The sequence below is a fragment of the Metopolophium dirhodum genome, chromosome 4 (genome assembly GCF_019925205.1).
Source record: "Metopolophium dirhodum isolate CAU chromosome 4, ASM1992520v1, whole genome shotgun sequence".
Taxonomy (NCBI): Eukaryota; Metazoa; Arthropoda; class Insecta; order Hemiptera; family Aphididae; genus Metopolophium; species Metopolophium dirhodum.
In genome coordinates this window covers 11,631,759-11,649,088 of record NC_083563.1, presented here as the reverse complement: position 1 = coordinate 11,649,088, position 17,330 = coordinate 11,631,759, and the positions used below count along the sequence as shown (strand labels likewise).

Genomic DNA, 17,330 nt, shown 5'->3' with positions numbered 1-17,330 from the left:
TCTACTGAACAAATTAGATATTATAGAAAATTATTTACTCCCGGCCAACATAATCCCTCTTATATCTAAGTAAAGCCATCCCAAGCGCGCATTCAGGATTTTTGTTTGGGGGGGGTTTTAAAAATGTTCATACTTTCCTTACACACAAGTATTAAGTAAACAACTTGTACACATACGTATTCAACACAACAACTGTCGTCTGTCACAATGGCAAAATCGAACGGACTGAATTTATTGTCCAAACACTCCAAACGAGATTTCCATGCCACAAGGCACAGACAGTATTCGGTAAACAATTATAATTATTATTGTTATCGTAGTTACCAATTAAAGTCGATCCGACGTAATCTCTTTTAGTCTTTTCTATGCGCTAGTAGTTGTACGCAACTATAAATCTAAATATAATTTTTAACGAAATAAGCGATCGGTGATTTCCACAAACCTTATCACCTATAGTACCTACGAATTTAACTATATATGTGTAGTTACCTAACGTCTATTATATTTGTGACGATATGCTATAATGTAAAAAATAATTTCTTTTGGGGGTGCTTCAGTCCCAAAGCAATCCTTCCGGGTGCGTCTCTGAGCTATCCTTATGTTATTTAATTTTTTTGTTCGAGCATGTATATAGAATTATAGAAATTATAATTTGACAATTTGGGTCTCAAGACTCAATAAGTGTTCTACGACTGTCCGGTGGCAATCGGTGAAAAATTATTATATTAAGTGTGCAGCCAACAATATTTCAATGAATAACTACGAAAATAAGCGATTGCCTACTCGGTATGTCGCCAGTGGTGTGACAATTATTACTCTATTATAAAAAAAAGAGATTATAGTATTTACTGTGAACTCTTTTGGAGTTTTGGACTTCACACTTCACTACTTCAGTAAAAACTAATAAGTTATAGCAATTATAGCGTCATAAATCATGACTCATGGCATCTACTATCTATTATAATAATACTATAGCAGGTAATTACTTCTTTAGTAGTTCCACAGATTATATTATGAACAAACTATTTTCATATAATCTGTGATGGTAGTTCTTTATTATTATATATTATATAGAAACGATGTGACATGCGTGATATTTATTATTTATAGTATCAATAGGTATTCTGGTAATCTAATATTTTACACGGAAGACTAAATTAAATATGTATTTAGTTCAGTGATCTATATTTTGTATATTTCTTTTCTTTTATAGCAGGTATTCTATACTCTTTAATATCAGTATAGATTTTTTTCGGGGGAATTACATTCAACAAAATTCGAATTATCACAAACAGAAATGCCTTATTTTTAAATTTAAAACTTTCAAATGTAAAGACCTAGGGGCTATGTATGACCACAGAATAATTATTCTGTGATCTAATAACTATATTAAATTAAATGCGGACGTAAATGTACATAAATAAAGCTTAACCACGGTTCCATAGCCTGATAGCCACCGTTGTAGAGCTGTTCTTTCACGGTTTTCGAATAATAAATTAAGAAATTAGTACCCAAGTCCCAAAGTTCAAAGCCAAACAATCATGACGCCGTTGCCGGTCACGCGCACGGCCCACATGATGGCATTTGAATTGATAGTAGTCTCGAGGGCGATAACAGCGGCGGCATAACATAATCGGTTCGGTTTCAACAACGACAACAACGGGTCAGGGGGGACAACAAGTTTTGGCGGTTAAAAGCGATGAATTCGTTGTGTTTGTGTTGTCGACGCCACCACGGCTTGTCTCCATTGTCTACAACGTCATTGCTCCGTTGCGCACCGCCGGTTTCGCGCCTCTGTATCCACCCGACGAACACGTCTCGTCGACGTCCAGGTCATTTGCTGTACAACATTGCCGCGGAGTTTATTTCCAGGACTCGAGCAAACATGGCCGTCAACGAATGCGGCAGCCGACCGTACACGGTGTTCGTCGAGGGGAACGTGGGTAGCGGAAAAACTACTTTTTTGGAACAGTTCGCAGACTGCCCGAACGTGTACCTCGCCAAGGAACCGGTGCACAAATGGCAGGACGTGCGCGGCCATAACTTTTTGGTGAGCACGTCGTCGTCGTCGTCTCGCCGGCGTACCGGGATCTCCCAGTCGCCGCGTACTTCCGGCCCTAGCCGCCGGTGTATTATACCCATGCACAGTGTATTGTAAGTTTTCGTTTTTCCAGGGCCTGATGTACGAGGACCCGAAACGGTGGAGCTTCGCGTTTCAGTCCATCGTGCAGAGGACCATGTTGGAACTGCACCAGACCAGACCGAAACTACCCGGTCAGAACATCAAGATAATGGAACGGTCCATCTATAGCGCCCGGTAATTACCCATTTTGGATTTTGATTATTTGTCATAATTTTTTTCCCGCCCATTCTGTCATTGTTATAAAATATCGTATTGTTGTTATTATTAAAGGTGGAAATTAGTATTATCGTAGGCCGGCCGCCGCCGTGGGTAAAACCAACATAATATAACGACAGATTGAATTGGCAGGAACTTAGTGGGTGAGAGGATACTCGTTTTTCTTTAACATGTTGAGCTTCTGATTTTTTCACGGCACGTAGGCAAGCATTTTGATTGGACGCTGTACCTCCACGGTTGTATTTTTATTTTTACGCAGTTCTACTGGCGTTTTGGAAACTTATTATGTTTCAACTTGCCGATATAATACGTCATGATACAGATACATAATATTATTGCTATTCATGTTAATATTCAAGTGTGGTATTGTCAGTGTTTCTCGCCCATATAATACATACGTGTATATATATAGATGATATATATTTATATATATATATATATGTACTGAATATACCGATAGTGGGGGGTATGCAACTAAAGCGGTTTTTTTTTAAGATTTAAACGGATTGATAACCAGATGTGTATTGTGTGATTATAAATCATAAGTCTTAAAAATGTAAATGTTTCACAGACTGACATTCCTAACCTTAATGAATAACAAAAAATGGCAAATATGAAATTATTTCTATCAAATATTAGTTACCAACAGCTGATATATAAATTTTAAATTTTGTTTTAATTTCCTTGTACCTATTATTTTTCAATTTATAGTTACATAATATAATGGAAATGATTGCATGACTCATGTTGACTTGTTCTATAATTCTACATAATAATTTGTTTAAATTAAAAACTCTTGTTACTCTTTAGCTTCCCATAAACATAAACAAATAAACAAAAAAAATATTTCAAGTATTCTATTTTCTTTATTAATACCTAACTACACTGTTAAATAATATTTTCTTTTTTACATTTTATGGTGTAATCTGTATTTTAAGCATTTTGATAGCTTGTGCACACAATTAAAATATCAAAACTTATTTGTTATAATATTTTATTGAGAAATAAATATGAATATGTAATAATAGATCAAAGTATTTTTGTTGTTTGCTCAATTCTATAAACATTATCATAAATATTCTAATGAAATACCTCGTGATTATTATTTAAAAAAAAATATTGAATAATTTGTGGTTTTTCAATGTTAAATCTACATTTTATATATATTAATTAGGTTTTAACGATCCTTAATCATGATAAGGAATTAACATAAAAATATTTTTTTTTATCAATATACTATAGTACAGGGTGTCCCACTGAGATCTGACAGATGCCATAACTTGTTAAATGCTTTTAACTTTTTAACTTTTTAAATGCTATGTTCAAAATTTTAAAGTTTTTTTTTATATATATAATTTTTAGTCACTCGCGTTACATGTATAATATACATAAAATTATAATTTAAATTTGATTTAAATTTTTTGGATAATTTCAATATATCCTATTTGTGAAACTGATTATAAGAATAATTTTGATGGTAAAAACAGTTGTATAAGTCAAGTAGTTTATTTTTTAGAATTATTTTAATATCTTAAATTGTTTTGGGAATTTGCTGACATGTGTATATTTCTTAAATTATTTACTTATCACATAATATTAACAATTGTTGTCATACGTTTAAGTAGCATAATTTTTTTTTCGTCAGATCTTTCTGTTACATCCTGTATAACTATAATGGTAAAAATAGTTATTACTTAATAATTAACTATAATTATTGTTGTTAGATATTGTCAATTGATGTCCATTTTAGTTCAACAGTTCACATATAAATTTAATTTGTTTTTACATTCAATATCAACAAAAAATGAAATAATTATGAATACTTAAAGTATTTATTTGAATCATTTGATTTCTAAACAGTGATAAACTTTTATTTTGCATATCTTCTTAATATTTTATGTAAAATCACTATTCTTGCTCACAGTAATGGCTTGTGGATTTTTAGAAAAGTAGTTGACCGTTTTAAAATGTATTTTTAACCTTGCCGCTCTGTATTTTGCTTAATAACTCAGTTCAGCGAGAGAGACGTTCTGCGCACCCCCCTGCTATCAAAACAGGTTCTCCTATGGCGGGGTGTTGTGTGGGGAACTAGTTTTAGTTAGTACATAATGGCGCATTCTCTTGCTAGAGTATAGTTTGTTTTTATTATGTTGTATCAAATAACAAATGAAAAAAAAAAAGTTCACCCTACCTAATTCTAAATTGGCTAAGAACAAATTACAATTTTTGTTTTATACCTAAATTGTAAAAGTACATATATGTCATATCTACTTGAACTAATAAAAATATAGATTTTAATAGTTACAATATATTTATGCTCTTTTGGTTTCAAGTTGAGTAGAATTACTACATAATATAAGGTACATGATAGGTACATTTAATTTATATTTGATATTCAAAATTGTTATTATTATATTGCTAATTTGACAAATAAGCAGAAATTTAAGTAACAAAATAAAATATTTACGTTTCCAGAAATATATTTGTTGAAAACTTATACAAAGATAATCTTATGGCAGCTCCCGAATATTCTGTGCTAGATGCATGGTATAAGTGGCTAATAGAAAATGTTCAAATTGAATCAGACCTCATAAGTATGGCATAATATCAAATCATTAATTTTTTTAACATTAATATATTATATTTATTTTTTAGTTTATTTGAGGACTGATCCAGAGATAGCTTACCAAAGAATCAAAACCAGGAATAGGTCTGAAGAAAAAAATGTTTCATTGGAATACATACAACATTTACATGAATTGCATGATAAGTGGTTAAATGTACACATTACTGACGTACCAAAGAATATACCTGTTAGTAAATTTATTATAATTTTAAATATAGCATAGATTTGATAAATGTTGGGGTGAAAGGTGTAATGAGTCATTGTTACAAAGGGATATAAGTATCATGTATTAAATTTGTATTTAATCCCTCACTTAGATTGACAACAAATAAATTCCTTAACAATATGTTTTCATATTATTATTTAATTTATGTTATTAAATTTGAATGTTCTTAATGTTTTTTGTTGAAAAACAGCATTAAAATATTTTTACTTGCCTCAGATATATTTATGGCGAACTGGACTTAGGTATTACCACAATATTTAACCTATATCAATTAATGCAAGCCCTTATTGTTCTTAAGATAAATATTGTGTATGTTTTATGTTTTAATATAATGATGTTTACTTAGAAAACCACTTTTATTTAAATAACTTTGTTCTAGTTTATTATAATAGCTTACTATTTACATTTTAACCAAATGTATTCAATTGTTTGTTTTAGGTAGTGATTGTTGATGCTAATCAAAGTATGGATTTAGTTAAAAAGCAATTTAAAGGTATTAGAGACCTAATAACTAAAAATGCGTCTGCACTTGGAGAACCAAAAACAAGTCCCACAAATACTGAAATTGGTAAAAATATAAATGACATTCACATCTCATCTAATTGTAAATTGATGTCTGACTCCTCGACCATTATTCCAGCTCAAAGAGTCTAATTTAAACATTATTTTCTTTGTCAGCTTAAACTTATAAGACATATATATTTTTTACTTTATATTTATACTTTTATTTACGTAAATACTTTTGATAGAAAAATAAAAATATTGAATAAGGGACACGGATTTCACAAGGTTTCCTATATATTTTGTAATTATATATAATATAGTATAATACATATTGCAATATGATTAGTCAAAAAGAAAATCTATACATTTATACTTGTAAAAAAATATTATTTATTATCATTTTTTTTTTTTCGTTTAAACTATTTCACTGGTAAATGTTACTTATTGCACATTTGAAACATTTCTTATTGACTTGAGCACGCTTTGTTTAAAAATATATATGTGTAAGCAAATTAATTAATTTCTACATCTGACATACTAGAATAAAGTAAAAATACTTGATGTTGGATAATATTATTTTATTAATACTATTATGTTAAAATGCAGTTTTCTGGAAAATACCAATATATTAATAGATAAAGTTTTAGGTAACTGATAAATAAACTATGTATTTTTAATATGCAATTGCTATTGATCAATATTATATTTATTATATGTTCATTAATCATATTATTATTTCTCTTTAATTACCATCATATTGTAAATCATATTATGGAAGCATGATTTTCAAAGAAGAATTTAGACTAGAGTCAATATATTGAAATGTTATTTCTTATTTAAAGATAAATGTTTTTACTTATAAAAGAACATTATAATATAGTTCACTATTCTTGGGTTAACCGTTTATTCCAAATCTTACAACAAAAAATCTTTAATTTGTTCTTCCATTTTTTTAAATTGTAATCTTTCTTTTTCCTTATTAAGTATTTCTTCTGGTAAATCATCCAAAGATTCCTGAAAATAAAAATTGAATATTATACATTATTTTTAAGAGGATGTTAGTGCACGTTTTGTTTTGTCTGGCCCACGCACATTATATACATTCTTGGAATAAAATCATCGATCACCAAAACTATAGAGAATAATATTATTGGGCGTATGACATCAGATTTGTTTAAATATTGTCTAAAAACAATTTAATATCCATTTATTTATATAAAATTTATCTTTATTTTTAAAGTCAGATAATTATAACGTTTAAAACCGTTATGCCTGAACCCTCAGAAGCATTATCCTCCAATTGTTTTAATTGGTGGTTTTACTCCTAAGATCTCAATTTTTTATTTTTTTTTATTCTAGAATTTATACAATTTATTCATAAAAGTATAATAAGCATAACGGATGTTTTTTAAAATATTATAATGTAGCAGACTTGAGGGGAAAATCAACCAGTGAAGGCATTTTGCTGTGAATTTACAAATTATTTAAGTTTTTGTGTGTTTAATTTATAAGATCTTGGGGCCATTATCGCTTAAGTCTTCTAGGGAGGTTCCTGGGCATGGAGATGGATAGTAACATTTAACATGATGGTTCATGTGATTTTGAAGGCGATTTCTGAATTTAGAGTAAAATAGCTTGGCTGTTTCAGTGACATGAATGTGGAGGTCTGTGTGAAGGTAAGGTTTGAGATATAAGGAGATGCATTGGTTTTGACCTGGCCATGGTCGCAAACGCAGCTGGGACCCCTCTATTTTTTTTCAGGGTCATAAGTTTTTTTATTTGCTTGGCGTGTTCTTAGGCTATATAGAGAGTAGGGACTCTTATAAAGTATTAATTGAAATATTTAACTAAACGTAATTTTTCTTTACATGACGCATATGAGTAGGGCATAATAGTAAAAGACAGTGTTCAGTAACAAGTAATATTACATATTAAATCCTTAGTAGGTATAATCATTTTAAAGAATCAACTTATTATTGATTTATCTAAATCAAAATTTTCAGTAAACGGGGATTATCATTTTAAAAATAGAAGTTTGTATCGCCATAGAAAAATAGAACACTTTAAGTAAAAAAAAAAATATTAGGAATCAGGAATTTGAAAATATGGTCTTTATGTATACTTAAAAATTCTAAAAATCAGAATTTGAATAAATGCATTTTAAGGGGTTTGGAGCACCAAATGTTTTAAAGGGTAGTTTTTAGGCATTTCATATTAAATGTACATTTTTGTTGTGTCAAGTGTTAGAAGTAAATGAACATGAGTTTTTTTTTTTATTGGGTAACCCGCGGCAACAGGCCATTGGGTGTGGGGGAGGACACTGTAGGCTTTTAAATTGGGTAGGTTGTTACACGTGTGTGTTGTGTTTTGGCAGAATTTCTAATGTGGCACCCGTAGGTTTCTGCCGTGCCCCGGGTGGGGGGGATGGCGGTACTTGTTCTCCGGACACCGTGACTTGCCCGAAGAAAAATGCCGCCCGTGGCCAAGGTATCAAACTCGGATCGGCTGCGTCACAGCCGACGCCTTAGTCTGCTTGGCCACTCCATCCCCCCATGAACACTAGTGTGTGTAATCCGTTTTCGCACTTTTAGGGACGAATTTAGCACTAATTGATTTATAATTGTTTGGAATGCAGGTAATATTTAATATTTTTATATTTACTATGATTCTTACAAAATGTTCTAACACCCGTAATTAATATAATATGATGCAAAGTAAGTTTATATTTCTATCAAAATATACTTATACTTGACTTAGTTGTTGATAGGAACGAAATGAAAAATATAAGAATCCACTTCTGAGCAAACTTAGAAAAGAGGAATATAAACCTAATTTACTTTTCAAAATTGAAATCGAGCTACAGGAAGTATGTTTAATTTTCTTTCATTTATGGAGCTAAATGTATGAAAAATATGGTTGCTCCAGCCTCCTTAAAGGAAAACACTTTATGACAATTATTAAATCAATCCTTACTAATTCTTGAATTATATGTGTGCAAGCATAACACAAGCTTTCAATAATTTCTTCTCTTAAATCCGGTTTATTTCTACAATTGCACCCATTACAATTTTTTTCATTGGTCTCTTCATTTTTAAGTTCTTTTAAACTAAGTTTTAATGCTTTAACTCCCATTAGCGAAACATATTTTGAATACTTAGTTGCTTCCATAGCTGAGGAAGGTGACATGTTGACTTCCATAATGCCCTGTGAATATAATGCAACATAATATTATAATGGAATGGAAAAATAAAAAATGAATTGAATAATTTACATACTTGGCATAATAAACAATATGCTATAGCTGATGTTTTTTCAGATATTTTTTCTCCAGTTCTAAATATTGTGGACACAGTAGAAGGAAAATCGACTTGCAAATCGTTTACAAACCGTTCCGTAGTTTTTTGTATCGATTCATCTTCACTAGTCTAAAATTAATTGAAATATATATTTACTTTTTCAGACACAATACACACAATGCCTTTGTATACATACAGCTGTTAAGAAATTTGAATGCATAAAATCATCCAACTTATTGAACAAAGCATAATATGAAATTTCTTTAGCGGACAGATTCCTCATTGGTCGAATTGTAACTAAAGATGTGTTGTCATAATTTTTATTATTGACGGCAAGCCCCTATAATATGTATTAGTGTAAGTCTTGCCAATGTAGGTTAGTTATTATCAGGGCTCGGAACTTAATGCATTTGCATCTTTCTCAGGAAGCTGCATATTTCTAATCTGATCTGATAAAAATTTGTTTCATGAACCATATTATTGAAATACAAAAATTTATTTTGCATATTTTTGCATATTTTACTAAATTTATGAGATTTTGCATATTTAAAGATTTTGAGTATATAAATGCATTTTATGTTAAAGCGTTTTAGAAATCAACAAAAATATACAAGTTTTCAATAATTGAATATTGTAAATTAAATGATTTACAAATAAATAGTACCGTATATGATGAAACGTGGGAAGTCTATTTGAACGCATTCTACTCTATAATGGTACATGTGCTGCTCATGGTCTATAGAGTTTCAGAAGAAGTACGAAATCAGTTTGGTACTGTTCGTAAAGTCGTAGCCAACGTAAAAAAATATTTAAAAAAGCACCATCACGTATACAAATTTTCAAAAATTACGCACCTGAGATCCCTTTACTTCTAGAACCAATCATAACCCTTTGGAGTACCTGCATTAATGCAGTACTTTATTATAGTAAATATTATGAAAAATTTGTGATGTTGTTAATATGTTGGATAAATACTAATTAATACCTAACATTATTTAATAATCGCTGTATTCGATAAATTCTATTTTTAATTTAGGATTCTGGGAATAGATTTAGTATAACAGCTCCAAATCATCAACAAAAAAAATATAAATAAAATATTTATGATTCAAAAATATTTTTTTTTTATAATTATACCTTAAAATATATATATTTTATAAAATAATATATGCATATTATACTGCATATTTGCGTTTTTTTAGTACATACATATGCACATATTTCATTGTTTTTTAGAGCACTAAGTTCCGAGCCCTGGTTATTATCTAAAAATTATTAACTAAACAGCTACAGAAATTAATTTATTAATAATCAGCGATTATTTATAAAATCATAATATTTAATATACAGAAGAAATTAGTTGCAACAAGTTCCAAAAGCCAGCCAGTTTTCGTTGTACATAAAAAAAAAACTCAAGTGGGACGGGTAATTGACACATAATTTTATGTATTAGAGTTACGATAGTGTCTTTAGAAGAATTATACAGTGAAAACTTTAAATACAGGACACTCTCAGTCGCTAAAATGTTGTCCACTATTTGGAGGGTTCAGCTTGTAGTTTGTTTCCAAGACAACGTCCACACTATTTAGAGGAGTTTTTTAATGGGAAGTTTGACTGTATTATGTTCTCAGTAAGGAGTAAGGGACCTAGTAGGTATACCCATAATGGAATATACTATGAAGAAATTAGAAAATAAAATAATTTGTTTTTTTTACTATGTCCAAAGCTATTTGAGATCCACGACCTAGAGCTACATTTGAAAGCAATCGAATAGATAATTTATGTTCATTTTCTGCCGTCATTATCCGGGTACATTTTAACAGATCAGCTAATTTTGTTATCGCACGTTTACTAAAAATGAAATTAAAAAAAAAAAATGAATAGATACAAATATTATACAAATATATTTGACTGTTACCGAAGTTTCATTAACATATCTTCTTTTAATGTAAGGTCAGATAAATTGTTAAAAATATTTTGTAGTTTATCATTATGTTGGTCAACATTAGTGTCTTCATTCAAACAATTGTCCGAATAAACGGCTGCAGCAAACTTCACTATGTGGTAAGTTAAACCATATTTTTCAAATAGTTCTTTAATTTTATTCACTTGATCCTGGGGATAATCGTGTAAAACACTTTCTGAAATGGTTTAAAATGAATTAATTTTAATCAGTTTAACATTAACCATGTTCATGTCATTACCATCAATATATAACACTACAGGATCAAATGTTAATCTCTTGTAAGTAGATTGCTGTAGTCCTGTCCATATCATATGTAGTAAAGATACTGAAGATTGGGAGCCACTTACACATACTAGAACACGTTCACCTCTATTAACTAATTTTGATTTGCCAACGGTAGCACGAAACTTATGAGTAACCATAGGCACAAAACAAGCCCTAAGATAAAGATTAGTTAGTTAAGGAAGTCAATTGTTGAATAATATTTACCCACTTGCAGTACACAAATTTTTTTTGTAAAACAACATTTCCATCTTCGATTAAACATTTACGGCATTTTAATTCTAATCTGTGTAAAAACAATATCGTCAACATCTCAATATAAAATAAAAAATAAAATATAGATTTAATTTGGAATTTTTAGTTTATAAGAGAAATTAATAAATGAGGATGCGACATCAACTCATTAAAAAATAAATACAATGAAATAGTCTTACGGTTCAATAGGTTTGAGTACTTCGAAGACTTCAGCACCTTCTTCGTTAACGCTACACATTGTCACGGAAAATCCTCAAAATTTCAACAGGGTATTAACTTTGGAAAATTTTTTTATTTAAAAACTGATAGAAATTAGGTATTTGATGTTTTAAAATTTAATAAATTATATTTTGTGAATTGAGATCCACCATTCCAAACACCACTACACCAGTTACCAATACTCCAGTTATCACAACACGACGTGCGCCCACGACTCAACACTCTGTAACCTGTTGTAGCCTGTGGTCTGTACTCTACTACTCCGTAGTTGTCGGAACTTGGAAGACCATGCGTGAATACTGATAACTGATTACACCGATTGGTGATTACCATTTACCATACCATGGTTATAAAATTAATTTATCGGTGGTATAAATATGGTATTATATGGGTTTCGGTGCTATAATATACGATGTTAGCAACGGCAAAATCCATGTGACTCCTTAACACCGACACGGGCACACCGCACACGACAATACGGCACGATTATTATATATTTTTATTAAATATTATGTAGTATCTACCTGACTACCTTTATGGCTATATCGGACATCTAAACTATATATCATTGTTGTCTTGCTTAAAACGTGTTAATAATAATTTATTATTATAGTAAAAATATCGATTCAGATTTGTGAAGAAGAACAATGGAGGAAACCCAGCCTGCTGAAGAGATGAACGGTCTGCCGCCTGCCGAAAAAGCAAACGATTATGTTGAATATGAAGCAGAAATGGACACCTCTGACGAAGAGGTGGGTTTATATTACCTAGCTTTCACTGTTTAGAATTTGAATTATTTTTTGACGATATGTATATTATTTTTAAGGACATCAGGAACACTGTTGGAAACATACCAATGAATTGGTACGATGAGTATCCACACATTGGTTATGATTGGGACGGTAATAAAATCATTAAGCCTGAACGTGGAGATCAGTTGGATAATTTTATGGAAAAAATGGAGAACCCTGATTTCTGGTAGGAATTATTAATCAGTGATTATTTTGAATGTACACTTATAATTTGTTAATCATAGGCGTACGGTTAGAGATTTACAAACTGGACAAGATGTCGTCTTAAGCGATAAAGATGTAGAATTGATTCAACGAATAGAGTCTAGTAAAATACCTGATTCGACATACGAGCAATATGCGGTAGGGTTTTTTATTATATTAATTAATGTTTTCATGTATATTTTATAATTGTATGTATATATATTTAGCCATGGATTGAATGGTTTACATCAGAAGTGATGGACATGCCCATTCGTAATGGAGCTGATCACAAACGGTCATTTATTGCTAGTCGACAGGAAGCTCAACGTGTTGAACGTTATGCTAGATTAATAAGAGCAGGTCTTCTAAAAACTAGAGAACAAAAGCGAAGGGAACGCGAAAAGAAACGTGAACGCAGTTTCTATATGATGTGGAGTACAGACGATGCTGAAGATAAACATATGAGGCGCATTACTGATCATATACCTGCACCAAAGAGAAATTTACCATCTCATGCAGAGTCTTATAATCCTCCTCCTGAGTTCTTATTTAACGAGCGAGAAGTAAGTTATTATTATTGTATCTGTAGGTATTATACAAACAGTGTTTAATATTTTTCTTCTTAGATGAGGATATGGAAAAAACAAGAAGAAACTCCTTGGAAGCGCAAGTTACATTATGTACCACAAAAGTATTCTAGTCTTAGACAAGTTCCAGCATATCCCAAATTTATCAAGGAGAGATTTACAAGATGTATGGATTTGTATTTGTGTCCTAGAGCTAGAAAAATGAGAGTGAGTATATTTGTATATTTTATTATTAAATAACAAATTTATTAAACTATAAAATAATTTTAATAATTTATTCGTAGTTAACTATTGAGCCAGAAGATCTATTGCCTAAATTGCCAAGTCCTAAAGATCTACAACCTTTCCCTACAATTCAATCATTGGTATTTAATGGCCATACTGATATGGTCCGCTGTATATCTATTGATCCACTTGGTCAATATTTGTTGTCTGGATCTGATGACATGACCATTAAAAGTAATGAATGCTATTTTAAAAAAAATATATATTTTGATTTAATATGTGTAATAGATAATAACAAGTGTATTTAAAAACAATCTAATTTTGTACTTGTTTAAAAAAAAAAAATTTCAGTATGGGAAATTAGTACAGGCCGTTGTTTGAGAACTATACCAGTTGGAGGTATAGTGCGTAGTGTTGAATGGAACCCAAACAAAGCTTTATCATTGATTGCAGTTGTAGCTGATCGCAAATTATTAATCATAAATCCAGGTGTTGGTGATCATCTAATAATATCCAAAACGGATTCTATTCTATCTACACCACCTGTTCAAGCGACAATTGGTATGTTCTGTTTTGAAACAATTTTTTTCTCGTCTATTGAGTGATAACTTAAAAATTTATTTTCAGTCTCTGATAAGGTCAAAGCAGTTGTTCAATGGGACGATGCAACACCTGAAGAATGGGAAAATGGCATTCGTCTTGTGTTGAATCATTTTAAAGAAATAAAACAGGTAAATAAGTAATCTTAAGATAAATTATTCAATACCTTTATAGCTTGTGACTTAATTATAATAAAACTAATAAATACTTTTTAAAACGAGCATAAATATTTTTAATAGTATCTTAAATATTGTCTTACAATTATGATAAATTGTACTTTTCAGGTGACATGGCATGGTCGGGGAGATTATGCTGCTACAGTTATGCCTGATGGTGCTAACCGATCAGTTCTCATTCATCAAATGTCTACTAGACGTTCACAATTACCATTTGCTAAATCTAAAGGATTGGTGCAATCTGTTCTTTTCCACCCAATTAGACCATTCTTATTTGTTGCAGTAAATTATTATCTTATTTAAAATTATAACAATTGTTCTTTACTTTAAAAAAAATAAATAATTCTGCTATTTTATTTTTCAGACACAAAAAAATATAAGAATATATGATTTGGTTAAACAAGAGTTATTTAAAAAATTAATGAGTTTCGCGAAATGGATTTCATCAATGGCTATCCATCCAGGTATTCATATTTTGAACTTAAATCAGCTTAATAATTTATGCTTGAATTATTAAAAATAATTCTATCATTGCATTTAAAATTTCAAAACTAACACCAAAAAAGCGGTTGCTAAAGATGTATAAGATACAAAGAACAGATGATTTTAACTCATTTACTCTGTATAAAATAGTGATTTATTATTCTTTTATCCATAAATAAGTGCATTTGCAAAAATAATTCAAAGTAGAGTTGAGTTAAGACTGGATCAGTGTTTAAAAAAATGTAAAGTAAAAAAGATTACTTAACATTTCAACTAAAACTTTTCTCAAAACCTGATTTTATAATAAGGTTGTTTTTTAGTCAGTAAAAAAAAAACCCCCTCCGCTGTGACAAAATTGTGAGACTGGGTTGTTTGATTTTAATACTGTTAAAATACTAACATCTCTTCTAGAGAACCGTCTGAGCACTTTTTCAAAGTTTAAACTTATGACAATATTATAATTTATAATATCAAAAAAATTTAGTTTTTACAACATTTTGTTCAATCATAATATGTATTGAAGAAATTCAAATTTCAAAAAAATTCCTTGATCATTCTCCAGAGTCTAGACGATATGTTAATACATTTTAGTTTTTTTTACAAAATTAAAATTGCACCAACCTAAGTCTTACAACTTTTTACAGCCAAGGTGTGTTTCTATTCGAAAACTAACCAAATACTTTTTCTTAATTTAATATACTAACACGTGCCTGCGAGTGCTAGAATATCTTGAAATATGCTGCTGCTTGTAGTACACACTCACTAATGTTAATTTATATTTGCACACATTGACAAGACTCGGATGTACCTGCCCCATAATTAGCCTGATTCTTACCCTTTAGAAAATGACAGACTGGAGCTCCCTTAACCCTTTCATTGCTACACAATTTAATATTTATGCAATGCAACTTGTGTGTGCTACTTAAAATAAAATATTTATTATTTTTAGTTTTTAATTTTTTTTAAATTTAAATTTTGAGATCTATATGATCTATTTATTTAAGTTTTAAACAATGCGAACCAAGGTTTCCTAAATTTGTACGATTGTTGGCAAATGATAATATTATAAACACAGGAACGTAATATTACATCTAGAGTAGTGAATGGTGTAAATAATTTGGACTTAATAGTATTGTCTGGAGCAGTGAAAGAAGGGTTAAAGGCTTTTTATATTGTTAAAACTGCACGATACTCCTCTTTAATTGTTACTTAACAGTCAAAAAATTATTTATTTTATATTTTAAAATTGTAATATGCCTTAAATTCATTAAACACTTAATAATTTTTTGGTTTTTAAAATTAAAATGTTGAATTTTATATAAAGTTATTTTTTTGTATACTAGTCATAATATACGTCAGGTTTTGTTTTATTACCGTTTTAATAATCTTATTGATATTTAGGTGGCGACAATCTTATTGTTGGAACGTATGACAGAAAAATGTTATGGTTTGATCTTGATCTTTCCACCAAACCATACAAAACTCTTAGATTACATTCAACGGCTGTACGTTCTGTTGCTTTCCATAAACGTTATCCTTTGTTTGCATCTGGCTCTGATGACCGAGCTTTGATTGTTTCTCACGGAATGGTGTATAAGTAAGTTTATTTGCTTTATTTTTAATTTTCTTTATCGATGTTTTAAATTATTTAAATTATTTTATTTTTAGTGATTTGCTTCAAAATCCATTAGTTGTCCCATTAAAATTACTGAAGGAACATGAGGATTGCTCAGATTTTGGTATTTTTGGCGTGACATTCCATCCTACTGAACCATGGGTGTTTAGTTGTGGGGCAGACAAAACTATTAGGCTGTTTACGTGATTTTTAAAATTTATAATTTAAGAATGATTTTGAAATATACTTGATCATACACATTGAATATTAATGTTTTTAAACTAAATTTAATCCTCCTTAAACAATAAGCATGACAGTTTGGATTACCAACTGACAGTTAATTTTAATTCTATTTTTGATGATAAAATGTCATCATTTTATAAAGAATAAGTGAATGGGTCTGTGAAGGATAACTGTGAAAGTTTGCACCTTGATGAATCACAGTGATACGCTGATACTACAGAACAGGTTGTATCTAAGACTGGTTAATATTGCATTTATATGAATTATTTATTTGATAATATGTGATAACATATGAATAGGTATTCTGGTAAATTATTTTTTTTTATTCATATTTGTCTTAGCCTTGTGATTGCAAAGAAAATTGTATGAGTTAATTTGTTGAACTTGACAACTGAGTAATAATTAATGTACAAAATAAATATTCATTTTATTTTTACGAATAATATTGGAAATATGAAAATTGCATATTAAATACATCTTTTAATATTATAATTAATATGTAATTACTAATTATACATTTCAATCAAGTCAAAAATCTGAATAGTTTTCTTTATATTTAACCTATCTAATATATTTAAGTTATTGAGCATTTTTTACATTCACCATCATAATATAGGTATTTATAGTGTAAACCAGGGGTTGGCAACCTTTTTGATGTCACAGGCCAAAAAAT

At 29.9% G+C, this 17,330-nt stretch overlaps 3 protein-coding genes across 4 annotated transcripts; 2 read left to right on the top strand and 1 right to left on the bottom strand.

The window, feature by feature from the left end:
- Positions 1-1,630: 1,630 nt before the first annotated feature.
- Positions 1,631-6,178, top strand: LOC132942505 (deoxynucleoside kinase-like). Its single transcript, XM_061010945.1, has 5 exons — positions 1,631-2,050; positions 2,175-2,317; positions 4,835-4,953; positions 5,015-5,172; positions 5,650-6,178. The coding sequence occupies exons 1-5, from the start codon at positions 1,700-1,702 to the stop codon at positions 5,863-5,865; spliced, it is 987 nt and encodes a 328-aa protein (XP_060866928.1). The 5' UTR covers positions 1,631-1,699; the 3' UTR covers positions 5,866-6,178.
- A 352-nt stretch (positions 6,179-6,530) lies between these two features.
- LOC132942504 (cytoplasmic tRNA 2-thiolation protein 2) lies at positions 6,531-11,990 on the bottom strand. 2 transcript variants are annotated; one of them, XM_061010942.1, is made up of 9 exons: positions 11,694-11,990; positions 11,471-11,545; positions 11,216-11,415; positions 10,930-11,152; positions 10,727-10,862; positions 9,208-9,351; positions 8,991-9,140; positions 8,689-8,919; positions 6,531-6,729 (listed from the first exon to the last, which is right to left on the bottom strand). In XM_061010942.1, the coding sequence occupies exons 1-9, from the start codon at positions 11,750-11,752 to the stop codon at positions 6,631-6,633; spliced, it is 1,317 nt and encodes a 438-aa protein (XP_060866925.1). In that variant the 5' UTR covers positions 11,753-11,990; the 3' UTR covers positions 6,531-6,630. The 2 variants fall into 2 exon arrangements, with proteins under 2 accessions (XP_060866925.1, XP_060866926.1); XM_061010943.1 differs by having other exon boundaries at positions 11,471-11,540.
- A 178-nt stretch (positions 11,991-12,168) lies between these two features.
- LOC132942503 (ribosome biogenesis protein BOP1 homolog) lies at positions 12,169-16,679 on the top strand. Its single transcript, XM_061010941.1, has 12 exons — positions 12,169-12,485; positions 12,560-12,711; positions 12,770-12,887; positions 12,956-13,291; positions 13,355-13,522; positions 13,600-13,774; positions 13,892-14,101; positions 14,168-14,271; positions 14,425-14,598; positions 14,681-14,780; positions 16,201-16,396; positions 16,468-16,679. The coding sequence occupies exons 1-12, from the start codon at positions 12,381-12,383 to the stop codon at positions 16,619-16,621; spliced, it is 1,992 nt and encodes a 663-aa protein (XP_060866924.1). The 5' UTR covers positions 12,169-12,380; the 3' UTR covers positions 16,622-16,679.
- Positions 16,680-17,330: the final 651 nt, after the last annotated feature.

What these genes read in the sequence shown, in the direction of transcription:
- LOC132942504 (XM_061010942.1), bottom strand. Translation starts at nt 11,752, where the DNA reads ATGTGTAGCGTTAACGAAGAAGGTGCTGAAGTCTTCGAAGTACTCAAA. An exon ending in TGTAGTGTTATATATTGATG is followed by an intron (nt 11,153 to 11,215) that starts GTAATGACATGA and finishes AAACCATTTCAG; the next exon opens with AAAGTGTTTTACACGATTAT. An exon ending in ATTCAAATTTCTTAACAGCT is followed by an intron (nt 9,141 to 9,207) that starts GTATGTATACAA and finishes AATTAATTTTAG; the next exon opens with ACTAGTGAAGATGAATCGAT.
- LOC132942505 (XM_061010945.1), top strand. Translation starts at nt 1,700, where the DNA reads ATGAATTCGTTGTGTTTGTGTTGTCGACGCCACCACGGCTTGTCTCCA. An exon ending in CGGTCCATCTATAGCGCCCG is followed by an intron (nt 2,318 to 4,834) that starts GTAATTACCCAT and finishes TTACGTTTCCAG; the next exon opens with AAATATATTTGTTGAAAACT. An exon ending in AATTGAATCAGACCTCATAA is followed by an intron (nt 4,954 to 5,014) that starts GTATGGCATAAT and finishes TTTATTTTTTAG; the next exon opens with TTTATTTGAGGACTGATCCA.
- LOC132942503 (XM_061010941.1), top strand. Translation starts at nt 12,381, where the DNA reads ATGGAGGAAACCCAGCCTGCTGAAGAGATGAACGGTCTGCCGCCTGCC. An exon ending in TGATGACATGACCATTAAAA is followed by an intron (nt 13,775 to 13,891) that starts GTAATGAATGCT and finishes AAAAAATTTCAG; the next exon opens with TATGGGAAATTAGTACAGGC. An exon ending in ACCTGTTCAAGCGACAATTG is followed by an intron (nt 14,102 to 14,167) that starts GTATGTTCTGTT and finishes ATTTATTTTCAG; the next exon opens with TCTCTGATAAGGTCAAAGCA.